The sequence below is a fragment of the Orcinus orca genome, chromosome 17 (genome assembly GCF_937001465.1).
Source record: "Orcinus orca chromosome 17, mOrcOrc1.1, whole genome shotgun sequence".
Lineage (NCBI taxonomy): Eukaryota > Metazoa > Chordata > Mammalia > Artiodactyla > Delphinidae > Orcinus > Orcinus orca.
Genome location: NC_064575.1, coordinates 22,049,570 through 22,066,497, shown reverse-complemented (window position 1 = coordinate 22,066,497; position 16,928 = coordinate 22,049,570). Strand labels below are relative to the sequence as shown.

The following is a 16,928-nucleotide window of genomic DNA, read 5'->3' as shown; positions in this document are numbered from 1 at the left end:
TTTGCATGGAAACACAAAAGACCCCGAATAGCCAAAGCAATCTTGAGAACGAAAAACGGAGCTGGAGGATTCAGGCTCCCTGACTTCAGACTATACTAAAAAGCTACAGTAATCAAGACAGTATGGTACTGGCACAAAAACAGAAAGATAGATCAATGGAACAGGATAGAAAACCCAGAGATAAACCCATGCACATATGGTCACCTTATCTTTGATAAAGGAGGCAGGAATGTACAATGGAGAAAGGACAGCCTCTTCAATAAGTGGTGCTGGGAAAACTGCACAGGTACATGTAAAAGTATGCGATTAGAACACCCTAACACCATTCACAAAAATAAGCTCAAAATGGATTAAAGACCTAAATGTAAGGCCAGAAACTATCAAACTCTTAGAGGAAAACATAGGCAGAACACTCTATGACATAAATCACAGCAAGATCCTCCTGACTCACCTCCTAGAGAAATGGAAATAAAAAGAAAAATAAACAAATGGGACCTAATGAAACTTCAAAGCTTTTGCACAGCAAAGGAAACCATAAACAAGACCAAAAGACAACCTTCAGAATGGGAGAAAACATTTGCAAATGAAGCAACTGACAAAGGATTAATCTCCAAAATTTATAAGCAGCTCATGCAGCTCAATAACAAAAAAACAAACAACCCAATCCAAAAATGGGCAGAAGACCTAAACAGACATTTCTCCAAAGAAGATATACAGATCGCCAACAAACGCATGAAAGAATGCTCAACATCATTAATCATCAGAGAAATGCAAATGAAAACTACAATGAGATATCATCTCACACCGGTCAGAATGGCCATCATCAAAAAATCTAGAAACAATAAATGCTGGAGAGGGTGTGCAGAAAATGGAACACTCTTGCACTGCTGGTGGGAATGTGAATTGGTACAGCCACTATGGAGAACAGTATGGATGTTCCTTAAAAAACTACAAATAGAACTACCATATGACCCAGCAATCCCACTGCTGGGCATATACCCTGAGAAAAACATAATTCAAAAAGAGTCATGTACCAAAATGTTCATTGCAGCTCTATTTACAATAGCCAGGAGATGGAAACAACCTAAGTGTCCATCATCGGATGAACAGATAAAGAAGATGTGGCACATATATACAATGGAATATTACTCAGCCATAAAAAGAAATGAAATTGAGTTATTTGTAGTGAGGTGTATGGACCTAGAGTCTGTCATACAGAGTGAGGTAAGTCAGAAAAAGACACATACCGTATGCTAACACATATATATGGAATCTAAGAAAAAAAAATGTCATGAAGAACCTAGGGGTAAGACAGGAATAAAGACACAGACCTACTAGAGAATGGACTTGAGGATATAGGAAGGGGGAAGGGTAAGCTGTGACAAAGTAAGAGAGTGGCATGGACATATATACACTACCAAACGTAAAATAGATAGCTAGTGGGAAGCAGCCGCATAGCACAGGGAGATCAGCTCGGTGCTTTGTGACCACCTGGATGGGTGGGATAGGGAGGGTGGGAGGGAAGGAGATGCAAAAGGCAGGAGATATGGGGACATATGTATATGTATAACTGATTCACTTTGCTATAAAGCAGAAACTCTCACACCATTGTAAAAATTATACTCCAATAAAGTATACTCCAATTATACTCCAATAAAGATGTAAAAAAAAAAATGCTAATTATATGACACGGTAGAGGTGTTGGCTAAGGCTATGGTGGTAAGCATTTCGCACTATATAAGTGTATCAAATAAACACCTTGTACACCTTAAACTTACATAATGTTACATCGATGTGTTACATCGATTATCTCTCATAAAGCTGTTAAAAATAAATACATGAAGTGTCTGTTTAACCAATCTTATTGTACTTATATTCAATTTTTTTAACTCTTAAATTTATGTATCTTAATACAGAAATATTAAGATGCATAATATTAATACATATATAATAATATAGCCTATAAAATTTAAATAAGCAACAGTTTTTTTAAGTCAAAGTAAATGCTATATCAAAAAACAGAAAGAAACTTTATAAAATATATTTTTCTTAACCATATTTGCTTAATTATCCTACTATCAGTTACTACTAATCACCGTTATTGACTAGTTCTGTTGTTTTGTTTAAATGGTAGCATTTATGTAACAGAAAATTAAAGAAGACATAATTTCAAATAAACACTCATTTTTGATACTTAAAAAAAAAAATTCAGTTTGTGATTATCTAACACCATGCTTGGGATGAGGAAAGTTGTCTTAACTCAGTACATTAAAAAGTCCAGCTGTAGAATATGGTTTTAAGCACTTTTCAAAAGCGAAGCACAAGGTCATACCAAAGTCTACCTTTGAAAGGTTTTTTAGTTCAAATAACAGATGCCAGTCTACTTAGTTTAAGCAAAAAGGAATTTGTTAAAAGCTATTGGGTAACTCACAGAATCTCTGGAAGAGCCCGCTAATCAAGTCTGGCAGTTGTTCAGCCAGAAACAATGCCCAAATCATAATGAAACACTACTCCAGTGGAGGACAGTCAGCTAAAGTGCCACCATGGGGACATGTGACTTTAAATTTTCAAGTTAAAAGTAAAACAACTGGGCTTCCCTGATGGCGCAGTGGTTGAGAGTCCGCCTGCCGACGCAAGGGACAAGGGTTCGTGCCCCGGTCCGGGAAGATCCCACATGCCGCGGTGAGGCTGGGCCCATGAGCCATGGCCCCTGAGCCTGCGCGTCCGGAGCCTGTGCTCCGCAACGGGAGAGGCCACAACAGTGAGAGGCCCGCGTACCGCAAAAAAAAAAAAAAAAAGAGTAACAAGTCACATCTTGCAATAAGGGTGCAATTTCTTGACTCTGCCACAGTCCCCTTCAAAGTCCTGTGTCTCCCCACCATCCTCAATAGAAAAAGATGCTACACAGCATCTGCTTCCCCGCATTACTTGTTTCAGAATCTGGGTCTGGTCCGTAGTTCCCAAGTCACATGACTACTTCTTAGCCACAAGAAAGGATGGAAAACTAAACTCTGGCAATGATTTCAAGGCAGTGAGATTCAATACAGAAAACTCACCAAACACAGGATTTTCAAAAGATGCTGTCCATAAACTGGACAAATGCCCATTACAGATAGTAAGAAAATTTGTTTAAAATTAGATCAAGATAAATTTTCACTACTAGCTACGTTTTGAGCAGTGTTTAACTACTAGTATTGTTCAAAGTTTTCTACTTAAATTATAGTAAAGTATCTAAGGCAGTGAGTGATAAGTGCCCCTCCGCCTCATATCAGCTTTCTGGTAATGGCATCAGTGAGAAACAATCTTTCTAGAGATACTTGAGGGAGAATCATAACACTGTTTATCAAAAGCAAAGACCATGAGAATACACTGCCTCGCCAAGGATACAGAGCTGATCTAGCAGATGTGTTGCTCATTCAAATGGTGTTTTGATTTTGTCTATAGTAAGGAATAAATTGAAAAACAAACCTATTGTTTTAAATTTTCAAATTAACAGAATAGTATGTTTCCAAAGAGAATCACCCTTGAAGAATTAGTGTTCAAAATAAAGAATTTCTGATGTTTCTTGTGAGGTACATATGACTTTTCCCTATAAGGACTCTTAAAGTTTGGGAAGATTAGTAAAAATGGAAATCTATTTTTAAAACTTTCTGGTTCTTAAAGTATTCTTCTTGATTAAAATAACAAGAAGAAAGTAAGATAACTTACAAAAATCTTTAAAGTTTTAAAGTATAGTAGGTATGTGAAAATAGATGTGAATGTTTCAAATACACATACACACATACACACATATACACACATACACACACACATACACACATACACACATATACACACACATACACAGATATACACACACACACACACATACACGCACACACACATATATTTTTTTGCCCCCACAGCTCAACAATGGAATGGCAAAAAACAAAAAACCTCTAAAATATTTAGACCAGGTTTTTTACTTTATGCTCTATAAATTAAAATTTCACTTGTATTCCTTGGACTCTTCAAATCACAGGTGATAAACAGTTAAGGGAAGGAGGGCTATACAAGAATATAATACGATTAAATTTCAAGAAAAATTATCTTATTAAAATTATACAGAGTTGACAGAAACCACTTTCAGCAACAGGTATCAGAAACAAACTAGCTTAACTATATTACAAGGGCTATCATCTACATCTGTGAATGTCAGAAAACAAATGAAGATGAGGTAGTGATTTTAAATAAACGATTATCACATACAAGTGATTCTGAAAAACATAACCCTCATTTTTTAAAGATTAAAAAAGTATTATATATTCATTTAAAAATTGGCAATACAAAAAATATAAAGAATATGTAACATTACAAATACTTAGTAGAAACAAGAAAAATATGATAAGGAATATATTTCAAGCCTTTTTATTTGTGCAATCTTTTATATAGCTGGAATCATATTTTACACACATTCCCTATTTTAGGCTATTTGTCCTAATAAAACATAACCTCATCATGCCATTAAAAATTATTTGAAAGTGCTTTATTAACTTACTAATTTTTATCACTACAAATAGTAGTACTATTAAATGTATTCTGCATAAATATTTTTCTTTAGATTACTCCTTCAAGAAGAAATACATCTTAGAAATAAAATTACTGGGTTATGAGGCATGTGTATTTTAAAGGCTTTTAAAGTAAATTTTAGTCAACTTCTTCAAAAAGTATCATCAATTTATATTTCCGCCATCAGTAGATAAGGACATTTATCTTAATGCCCCAGATGGTTTTCAGTTTTATTGTAATTTAAGATCGCTGATTTGATGAGTGAAAATCAGCATTTCATTGTCAAGTATAATCTACTCACCAATACTGGCAGCCTCCTAACCCTGGCCTTATTGTTGCAGATTCAAAACAGGCATAGAAACGGAGCAGATAGGGAAAAAAAAAAAAAAAGGACAGTGAAAGTTAAAGTGAAGAGTTATGTGAGATAAGATTGAACAGCTGGAATTTTCAGTAACTTTTACTCAGTACTGATTTTCCTCAGTCCTCAGGACAGTCCATGTAAGTTCACATTTTACAGCTCTGACAGACCCCACCACACACATATCCTTCTCCACTGTCACTTGCCTTTTCCCCACTAAAAGGTGGTGCAGCTCTCACTTATATTCTACCAAGTTTTCTCCTAAGCATTGGCACAAGGAAGGAAAAAAAAAGAAAATAGGAAATGGTCAACTGTATGACTTGTGATAAGAAGCTTCAACGCTTAATAAAGCATTTTGTTGGTACTTTTGTAAGGAAAAGTTCCAGTAAGATGAATCCTTTCACAACACTGTAAATCAACTATACTTCAATTTTTAAAAATCCTTCTTTTTGTCCTAAGTTGTAATTGTCTGTTTATATAACAGCTTTTCCAAATAAATTATCAACTTCAAGACAGGGACTAAATCACATTTTACTTATATCTCTTGATTCCTAGCATTTCATAGATTTAAGAACATGTAAAGCATTTTTTTAACTGTTTGGAAAGTTTTAGCTTTGTGCATCTTACATTAGTTGGTCTAACCACTTATTTAGCGCCTATCTAAATCGATGTCACTTGCGTATGTTAGATATAATGTTAAGACTAGCTGATTGAAGGAAAAAAAAAATCCCCATCTTAAAAGGAGACTGTAACTGTTATACAATTAAGATGAAATGTTAAAGTAATAGTACAAGAATTATTTGGTAATGTGCATAAGTAATATGTTTGAGATACATAATTTTGCTAACAAAATTATGTGAGGTGTTAATATGAAATATTTCTATCAAAACCTGCCAGGCTGGTACCCAAAATGAGCTACACTAGGTTTCTTAAAAACAAACAAACAAAAAAACATATGGGATATTAAAATCACGACAAAATAAACAGCAAAAAACTACATCTTTTAAATCTCTGTAATTTCACGTTATCAAAAAAATATACTTATTGCTGAGCGGCCTTCAAGTAATAGCTGGAGGCTGGCAATATAAATTATCCAAAAGCACCCTCTAGTGGCAAAAAAGCAATTCACATATAAAAGCAAAATTGTATAAAAATAATGAATGTCATGACAATAATATTTAACTAAAAATTTTCTAAATGAAAATAAAAATGAGTGTGGCTACCATAAACTTTGTTTCAATGATTCTCCACCGCTCTATGCAATAACATAGTCAGTTGAAAAAAATCAACCTTAGTACTAAAAATACACTTACCATTAAAAAACTGAAAATATACTTAGCATATAAAAATACATATATCTGCAATGCTAATAAAGACATAAGAGTTCTGCTGACTTTCTGTAGCTATGTACCTATTCTACTATTTTTTCATTCCCTGAGCTTCTACTCATGGTAGAAAGTGTCCACCTCTAGCCTAAGGAAAATTGAGTGCAAATTAAACATGTCTAATCTGATTTTTTCACTAGAGACAGCTCCTGTTTAAAATTTTAAATATGATGATCTAAATCACTAAGTAGTCATCACAAATACTTTCTGCCATTCAACTGTATATTAACTAATTAGAAATATCCATAATGTTTCCTATCAACCTTGATTTCCCTAATGTTTTCAACTGCTAAATTTTACTGGCTATGAAGAGAATGTTTCTATGCCTTAAAAATCTTGTGAAGAAACATTTATAATGCTTTGAAGTTATAAAACATTTCAATTCAATAAAATAGTAATAATTTTTTTAAAAGCTGACAGCACAAAAAAACTGCCAAAGAGAACTCTTCTCATTAAAAAGTCTATATTCTGACTTCGAATATTTTCTTTATATTTCAGTACATTCCTATCTTTCTACCTGTTTCTGGATAAAAGATAAGACATCAGTGAAAACCAACTAGCATTTTTTTGCTTCATGTCTTTATTGAACAGGTTCAAAAATGAAGACATTATTTGTAATTAAAAAACAGTGAACAAGAGACAACAACAGCCATAATAATCTTACTTTTCCAAGCTAATAACTTTCAGAATATTACATAAGCAATTTTTACATTTTTAATTTATGCTTACAGTCATATTTTTATCCTACCACAATGGAAAATACTTGTGAAAATAAATAAAAATAAAATAAGTGATGCATAGATCAAGGAAAATTTCTTAAAAACTGAACTATTGCACAACAAATCAACATGAGAATAATATATGCAAGTAATATAAAAATGCATTTAAATACATTGCATCATGGTTCATAATTCATAAATATATTTCACCTACTTACTGTTTATAATAATCTCTGGGTTCTGGAATTAGATGATTTCTTACCAACCCATTTCCATGTAGTACATTATAACATTTACTTGCCACAGTAAAATTCAGTGAGAAACAAACATGTGCCACTTTAAGCTCATTCACCTATCCCTTCCTTGGGCAGACAAAAAATGTGATCTTTAAAAATATTTGAAAGAAGACAGTGCTCAATTCTAGATCAAGACAAGAGTTTGAAGTTCTTCTTCATATGATTTATAATAATTAGAACAGAAGAACAAACTATTGAAATGGAATCCTAATATGTACATTATTCTCCTAAATTTATTACAGCTTATTCTAGTTGATGGAATAAGCTGTAATATTTTTTTTGACTTTTGACCCTTCCTTTTGACCAATATGACTGAATAAAGGCAACCAGAAAAAAAATTAATAGAAAGGAAAGAAACTATAAGGTAAATAATTCCCATTCCTACTAAGTTATCCCCTGCCCAAATGGAAAAAAAAAAACAAAAACCCAAAACAAAAAAACTAATGAATAAAATTATAAAGTATATGTATAAATAAATTTCAGAGAAAATTATAAGCCACAAATTTCTACAATGATCCTTACAATTGATCAGAATCATAAATAAGAAGTTAGAAACTACCTATATAGATCTGCTTGTACCTTTATAATAAGATCAAGGCTCTGTTAGGTTTGATTCGACAGAAACTACTACTGAATTACTGAATATGGCTGCACAAGCAATCAAAGGTGTCTACTACTAAATACTATGTTACACTGAAAGTGACAATGACTAAAAGCGGTATTTTAATCAAAGTTAAAGAGGAAGTATAATTACATTTTTGTGAATGTTTAATTACATAATAAATCAGCTATCCATTAAAGCAATGCATTTTCAGTGGCTTTTTATTCTGATGTGAATGGTGATCCAGTGTTTAACACTAGAAAGGAAGTATGAGTAGGAAAAATTAGATGTTCTCTTAACCTACCCATAACTACATATAACTATACTTCAAGTGACTAAAATTCAAATCCTTTTAAACCTGCATGCCCTGCACTAATGATTAATTATGGAAGTTACTGTCTATTAGGTGAGATGGTTTGTTTTAAAATCCATTAATATGATTTCTTCTAAATCAAGTACATAGATATAAATGCAAGATTTTGCAAGGAGTTTTTTGCATCTTCTATTAAATAATTAATATGCAAACTTTGCAAAAATGAAGTAGCAAATTAAAATTACTGTTCAGACATGAGTTTATGGAAAAGAAAGGAAAAAAGTGAAATTAGAAAGAATATATGTTCAACTAATACACAGTTAAAAAATCATTCAGCTATAACTAGAATGAGATACATCTGTATTTTCAGCCTTGTATCTCCAAAAAAAAAAATTGCATAATTGCATTTTAAAGAATTGAGCAAAGATCTCTAAATTATATAATCAATAATACACCGAGTAAAGGGCAACAGAGACCATAGGGGGTTTTTTCCCCTCTCCTTCTAAAAAATATTTATAAAATTAATAATTAAAGAGCTCTACAGAAAAATGACCTCACATAACTAAGTGTAACTAAAAATATTCTCTTCAGTTCCAAAATTCCAAGCATCCCATCCTAAATGATACTATCTGAAAATAGGTACCAATAATAAAAATGTTTATTCTGATTTTCTGCTCAAAGTAATGATCATCCTCAAGCTTAAAGGGCTAAGCACTAGTGTTTGAGAGTTGGTGGAGGTATGCTTAATGTGCTTTAACAACAACAGAAAAGTAATACCTAAGTTAATGATTCCACTTGAAATTATTTTCTGACTGATAAGTGAACATCTCCTTGTATGGCACAGTTTAGGTTGTCAGGTATTTATTATATACAGTATATGTACACACACATATATACACACACACATTACACAGCCAAAGGATTATGCTCCAAAAACTGTTGAAAAAAGTATTATGAATGATTTTAGCACAAGATCACTAGAGGAAGTGCTCTAGATGTCCAAGCAGCAACAGTCATAAAATTCTGGACTTAGCTCTTTTTCTGTTTGGATTCTGTTCACAGAACCATTCTTCGAACGCCACATTCGCAGCAGAACTTTGCCCATTCTACAGGGTATTTAGTCCCACACTCATGGCAGAATTTTGGTAAGTGTCCCACTGAGTTTCCTTCAATGCCTTTAATGTTTCCACCATTAAGTGAGGAGACATAGTCTCCATCTGGCCTGGGGAGGTACAGAAAGAAAGTAGAAACACAAAGTTCATGTCAGTAGTTTTCAATCTGTAAGCCTTGGGAAACAGAACATAATATTAAGTGTAACTAAAAGCTTGCTTAATCTCATTGTTAATATTCTTCTAGTTCAGATTAAACAAAATCCATGGGGTCTTTTTCTAACCACTCCATCATGATCCATTGTTCTTTTTGTCTACCCTTGAATCAGTATCACACTAATTACTATAGCTTCACAAATCATTCATGCATTATTCTTTAACTTGTCCTGGCTAATGTTAGGCTTTTGTTCTTTCATATGTAAAGAACTTGTCAGGATTCATAAACTTTGTTTGAAAATGGCACAGAATTTATACACTGATTTAGGAGAGAATAGATAGCTTTATAATATTGAATTTTCTATTTTATAAAGAAGGTATATTTCATCTTTGAAGTTTTATAATTTTCTCCATCAAAGTTAAACTTCTTGCTTGGTTTTTAAATTGATTCCTAAATACCTTAAGTGAGAGAGAGAGAGAGAGAGAGAGAGAGAGAATGTTTCTGAAGACTGCATTTTCTGTTTGTTGCTGATAAACAGATTGCAATAACTTTCAATATAATGATAAGAAAACCAGCAAATTTATTAAAAGACTTCATTATTATTTATTAATTTGTTTTTTAGGTATTCTATATATAATCATAATATATATACGTAAATATATCAGTTTTGTGTCCTTATTTCCATGTCTTGTAATTTTAATTTTTTTTACTACACTAGCTAGATGAAAATAGAAATTATAGCCGACATTCTTGTGTTATTTCTGCTTTTACAGAAAATGCTTCCTACATGCCACCACTAAATATGAAGAGTGATGTAGGGTTCTAGTAAATCTAGCGTTCTTGTCAATTTAACGACATTCCCTTCTATTCCCAATTTTCTAAGAGCTTTTTTAAAAAAAATCAAAAATAGGTGGTAAATCATATATTATTATTTGACGAATATTTTTTAACCCTTCCATCTGTTGATGTGAAAAATTATATTAATAGACTTTCTAATGTTAAATCAATCATTTTCTGTGATGAATCTACAGTGTCATGAATTTCACGTCTGTGGCCTGGGTTTGATAAATTTCTTGGAGATTTTTATATGTATTTTCAAGTTTATAAGTAAGCCTGATCATAATTTTGCATTCTCTCATTAGTCTGGATATCACGGTTTCACTAACCTTTGAAAATAAGTTGAAGAATGTTGTTTTTCACCTCACTCCCCTGGAAAAGTTTGGTAGAACTTACTATATAAAACTATCATGAGCCCATTTTGTGTGTGTGTGTCTGTGTGTGTGTGTGTGTGTGTGTACACCGTATGTGTGTGTACGTGCACTCGTGCAGTGAGGAAGCAAGCATAGTTTAATTACTGATCCAATTTCTTTAATGATTATAGTTTCTAGGTCATTTGAAATAAGTTTTCAAAAGTTATATTTTTCTAGGAAATTGTGCATTTTATCTGTTTCAAGTTACTGGCAAAAAGTTGTTCTTATAATTTTAAATCTCTGCTGCATCTGTGGTTGCATTCCTCTTTTCATTCTGCATATTATTTGTACAGTCTCTCCTTTTTTGTTGATCCATCTTGAGAAGTTTATCATTTTAAATCAACCAACCTTCTCGTTTTGTGAGTCTTCATCATGTGTTATTCATTCACTTATTCATTTAAAAATATTTACTGGGAGCCTAGTTTATGTAAAGTACTCCTCTTGATCCTAGAGTTAAGAGCAGTAACAAAACAGATAAGAATCCCTGTGCCTAGGGAGCTTAGTTTTATGGAGAAGAAACAACATAAATAACATATATAGCATGTCAGCTAGAAAACAATAAAGCAAAGAGGACATGGTAAAGGGTGGCAGAGACTGGTCAGAGCCGTTAGGATTGCAGTAGAGGGGATGACGAATGAAAGAGTTTGGAGCATGTTGTGACAACAAAGTAAATTAGAACAAAGGGCCTGACAAAATTCAACCTGATGACAGCAGGCTGATGAGAATTTGAATTAATTAAAGGTGAAGTACCACACAGAATCCTGAAGCTCCCTCTCTACCTCCTGCCAACAAAGATACAGAAGCCAAGATTCGGATCTACTGGTCTAATCAGGATCTCTTGCAGTTGCTGAGCACCATCCGGGAGGAAGCTCCTATTTGACCACCAGTTTTTTTCCTTAATGCTCTCCGTTATAATCTTTTTATTTCATTAATTTCTGTTTTATCTTTATTATTTCATGTACTATTAGTTTAGATTTACTTAATTACTGATTTCTTCACCGGTCCGCCTTGCAAAATTCCTCCTCTTCTGGACACTTAACTCTTTCCCAAGATACCCCCTTTGAAGGTTCTTTTAGTCACGGTCTACAGCTGGTAAATTTTCTCAATATTTTTTGTCTGAAAACAGCTTTATTTCATTTTCATTCTTGGACTGACAGTAGAGCTCAGTGGTTCACAAAGAGATGTCCTTAATCTGGCAGCATCAGCATCACGTGAGAATTTACTATAAATGCAAACCTGTGCCCCACTCCAGACCCCACTGACTCTGAAATCCTCAGGTGGGGACAACGAGCTGTGTTGAAATCAGTGCTCCAGGGGATTCTGATGCACATTAAAGCTCGAGAACCACTGGTTCAGCTGGTGAACAATCAAAGGTCCACAGTTATTTTCCCTCGGCACCCTGAATGTGTGGATCGATTCCATTGTCTATTGGCTCCAAGTGTTGCAAGCGAGCTCTGTACTAGCTGGGTGATCCTCACATTGTCTAAGTAACGTCTTTCCTCTGTGGCTACTTTTAAGACCTCCTCATGGTCTGTCTTCCCAAGTTTCATTACAATGCATCTACATGTTGTTTTCATTTCATTTGTCCTGCTTGGGACTGTTGTTGTTTGATTATGAGAACTCATGGTTTTCATTAATCCTGGATTATTTGCAGGTATAAATTATTCAAATGTTGCCTCTCACTCACTCTAGTTTCTTTCGACCTCTGACTCAACACATCATAGACCTTATTTTACCACCTATGATTTTTAATCTCTCTCACGCTTTCCTTCTCTTAGGACTACACTCTAGATAATGTCTTTGAATCTTTCCTCTAGTTCACTCCTCTCTTCTTCAGCCGGGTCTCATCTACAATTTAAACACCATCTTTTGAGGTTTTTTCCCCTTATATTGAGTTGTTTGGTTCTTTTGTAAAGATGCTCTAATCTTTTTTTGATAGTATATTATCACTGTCAATGACTTCAATTCTCTGTCTTGTTTCCTTATATACTTCAAACTGACTTATTTTACAAGTCATAATTATGATGATTTCAGTATCATAAGTCATGGGCACATGTGTTCGTTTTTTTTGCTTTCATGACTGATTCCTTGTTTCCTTGTACAGTGTGAAATTTCCATGTGTGTTCTGTAATTCAGAATTGCAAGCTCATGTTTATTTACCTGTGAGAATCAGGAGGCCTGGGTTAACAGCATTTCACACCAGAGATGATTCCTTTTGCTTTTGCTTTTACAAGCTCCAAGGAAGCTCTTAAACCAAGAGTATCTAAGCTATTTTTTCAGTTAAGAATTTCTTAGAATATGCAGATGTTGTGCTTTCAAACCTTAAACTCATGGGAAGGTGCGCCTATAGTTATGAATTATTGGTGGGAATTCTCACATCCCTCTGAGCCATGGCTGAGACAGACAAGTTTCCTTGGAGTCTCTTATTCCTGGGTGGTAAAAAAAATTGTTTTTCCTAGTCCATCCTTTCACTGAGAGATAACCCTTTGATTACTGTGAGAGAAGGGTTAACACACTCTTTCTCCTTTTCTGTGGACATATTTGACCTTGGGATAACTTCCTAGCTCTGTTTAATGAAAACCCAACATAGGTGAAATGCCAGCTGTGTTTCTAGGCAACGGTGTTTGTAAGCAGTCCACTGAAACTGGATATCTCCCTCAGGATAACCTGGAAGCTATGCCTATGAAACTGTTATATGAGATACTGGTTCCCTTTGGGGACAAAGGATTTCTCATTAAACTGTCCCTACACCCACCTATGAGAACTTATTCTCTCACACCTAAGCTGTCAGCTAGACAGCCAAGGAAGATGAGCTCCAGGACCGCTGCAAGGGCTCCCATGAAAGAGAAACACCTAACACTGCCCTGCTATTATCCTATATTTCTGTACACAATTCCAGTGACAAATGTAATATACTGTCATATAAGTATCTCTGGCTAAGTCTAAGAAGACTCCTTACTGAATCTTTCAAGAGTCTTGGCTTAGAGCAAGAGGCACGGCGGGAACGGCGGGAAGGGTAAGGAAAAGTTGTTTTTAACACTCCATTTTGTACAAGTCCAAGAAGTCAACTCCTCTCTCCCACAATGACCTTAAAACTCAAGTCTCTACATAGTGAAGATCACTGAAAACCTCAAATGTAGCTGCAGTGTGACAGTTAATTTACAATTTGACCTCTAGCTTCCTTTATATTTTCGTCTGTAGAAGTTCCCGTTACTTTTCTGAGAGCTAAGCTATACATTCAGAAAGATATTTTTTCTTTTTTATCCAGCATTTCTAGGTGTTTTGGGTGGGAGGGGTTGTCCTGGAAATGTAGTCTATCACACTGCCAGAAAAGTAAATCTCTGAGAATTCTCTATCTGTTATGGTTATAATTATTTCTGTCTGGGATGGGGGCAGAGTATAAGTCAAGTGAGTAAGGCTCAAGCCTTCCTATCACATATAAAGCTCTAAAAAGTAAAAAAAAAAAAGAATAAGCCAAACATTTTTTAATGTGATTTTTACTCCTGCCTGTTGACACTTCTTTTGTCCACCTCTTTGGAAAGACAAAATGATCCTTTTATTCAATCATATGTATTTATTAAGTTTTCCATTTTATAAGAATGTTAATCTTATACTCAGCATTGATTCAAAACATGGTTCCACACATATACAACAACATAGTACAACCACACTCCAGGACTCTAAGAAACATAAGTTAACTTCTTTGATATTTAACATGTATTAAAACCTCAGGTGAGACAAACAATATTTCTTACAGAATCTAGCTGAAAAGACAGCAATTCACCAATTCCTCTACGGTCCTCATCTTATGCATAGGCATCACTCTTAAAACTTTCCAAATGGCAGATGCCCAGATCCCACTCTCCAAATTAAAGAAATCAAAATCTCAGGGAGGGACCCTGACGTGTTCATTTTCAGAAAGCTCCACAGATGCTTCTTTTTAATGGGCAACCAGAATGGAGAGCTAGCATCTTAGATACTTGAAAATCTATCCCCGGATTAAATCTGAATAATGACTATGTACAGGTTACATACTTACAACAAAAGCAGACAATATATACAGTTACACATAACACACCCACATCACAACTGGTTTTGGTGAATCATAGGATGTCACATTATAGGCTTGCATTGAGGGCATCTTAAAAAAAACACCCTATGAAATCCACTGCCATATTTAGTATGGATTCAGTAGGGATGTTAATTAAGAAGTTAACAATTAAGTTACCCAGTGTCTCCTTATGAGAAATCAAAGGAGAACTTTTGAAGCCTCAGAACTAGTTGTACTTTCACAGAGAGAGTGATTTATTTTTCTGTTTTAGACATCATGAATCATGTAACTACTCCTATCCTCTCCTGTACTTTGGCTCCTAAAACAAAGTTCAAACTCCACTTTGTGTCCCAGGGCTAGTCCATCTCCAGGGTCTCATGACACACATTTTGTGGACTAACCCCATTCCTTTTTCCATTTCTCGTCTTTCCTTTTCCTATTCTTCCTTCATTTAAAAAAAAATGCTGTATCTCACTATACATCATGGCCTTCTGTACCTTTCCTTAAAACCTTCTGGAATAAATTGGGATACATATAAAAAATAAATATAACTGAAATGATTTCATTATATACTTAAAAACAGAGTGAATGTCGAAGCTGTACAAATACTGTGACAGATCAGAAAGGGAAGTACATAGATAATCACAATCTCAGCAGGGGAATTTAAATGTATTAAAACGCTGCTGAAAATTATAATAGCAGTGGTGTTAAAGGGTCAATTCAATTTCTAGAGGTAAAAATAAGCATGTTGCAGTTAAAATTAAGACATAAAAAACAAATGCATCCACTGTAAATGAACAAACATCCTTGAGTATTTACCATAAAGATTATAAGGTATAAGAAAACATTATTTATGCCCAAACTATTTCTTTAGTGTATAACATAAAAGCCAAATTAAATCATATAGCAAAGGAAAAATTAGATTTTCTATAAACAGCCTGATAGAAATTTTTGTATATGGTCCTTGAAAAGCAGCATATACTCATTTTTATTTTAGTTATTAGAATATCAGAGCTAAACATACCTGGCCATGTAGCTCTCAGTATATGTTTTTCTTTTGCTTGTAAGCATACCTGAGGCAGGATTTCTAGCCAAACTAGGTGGTGTGGAATTTCGAGGTTTGATGTTAGCTCTAGAAGAGAGAAAGAGATGGCATAATGAAAAACCTACTGAATAGTAAGCATTTATTTCTCAAATTGCTTATTTACATGATTAGAAAAATAATTAGGTACATATATACAATGGAATATTACTCAGCCATAAAAAGGAATGTAATTGGGTCATGTGAAGGATGTGGATGGGCCTAGAGTCTGTCATACAGAGTGAAGTAAGCCAGAAAGAGAAATACTGTACATTAACACATATATGTGGAATCCAGAAAAATGGTACAGATGAACTTATACGTAGGGCAGGAATGGAGACGCAGACGTAGAGAATGGACATGTGGACACAGGGGGCAGGGGAGGGTGGGACGAACTGGGAAATTAGGTTTGACATAACTATACTACCATGTGTAAAACAGAGAGCTAGTGGGAACCTGCTGCACAGGGAGTTCAGCTCAGTGCTCTGTGATGACCTAGATGGGGGAGGCTGGAGGGGGTGGTAGGAGGGAGGTCCAAGAGGGAGGGGATATAGGTATACATATAGCTGATTCACTTCATTGTACAGCAGAAACTAACACAACATTGTAAAGCAATTATACTCCAATAAAAAATAATAATAATTAGAAGCTGTAGAGAGGTAAATTCAAAAGATTAAAATCCAAATGATTAATTCAAAACTGAAATCCTTAATACTAAGGATAAACCAAAGCATTCTGCATTTATTAACATTATCTTGATGATACATAAAATCATTTGACATATGTATATATTCTTTAGATGAAATTTATAAGTTAATCATTCTAAAAGGTCTCAAATTTTTTAAAGTTGAAATCTACAGTTCCCTCAAAATAGAGATGTGTTTCGTTAAGTGCCTATGAATAACTGTTAAATAATAATGTTAAAAGCGTATGAGGTGTGGTTAAAAAAATCAGCTAACCATTTTAAAAGGATAATATTCTATTTATGAAAGTCTGTTGTTGGAAAGAGCAACTAAAATAAGTGGGTTAATATAAAGATTTAATTTCACCAACTATACAG

General features: G+C 34.1%; 1 protein-coding gene across 2 annotated transcripts in view; it reads right to left on the bottom strand.

The window, feature by feature from the left end:
* Positions 1–7,818: 7,818 nt before the first annotated feature.
* Positions 7,819–16,928, bottom strand: part of ZC2HC1A (zinc finger C2HC-type containing 1A) — a 59,818-nt gene continuing 50,708 nt past the window's right edge. For both annotated transcript variants that reach the window (XM_033439856.2, XM_004276190.3), the window contains 2 exons: positions 15,812–15,919; positions 7,819–9,442 (listed from right to left, as the gene is read on the bottom strand). In XM_033439856.2, the coding sequence (XP_033295747.1) occupies positions 9,277–9,442; positions 15,812–15,919 (274 nt within the window). In that variant the 3' untranslated portion in view covers positions 7,819–9,276. The remainder of the gene's footprint in view (positions 9,443–15,811; positions 15,920–16,928) is intronic.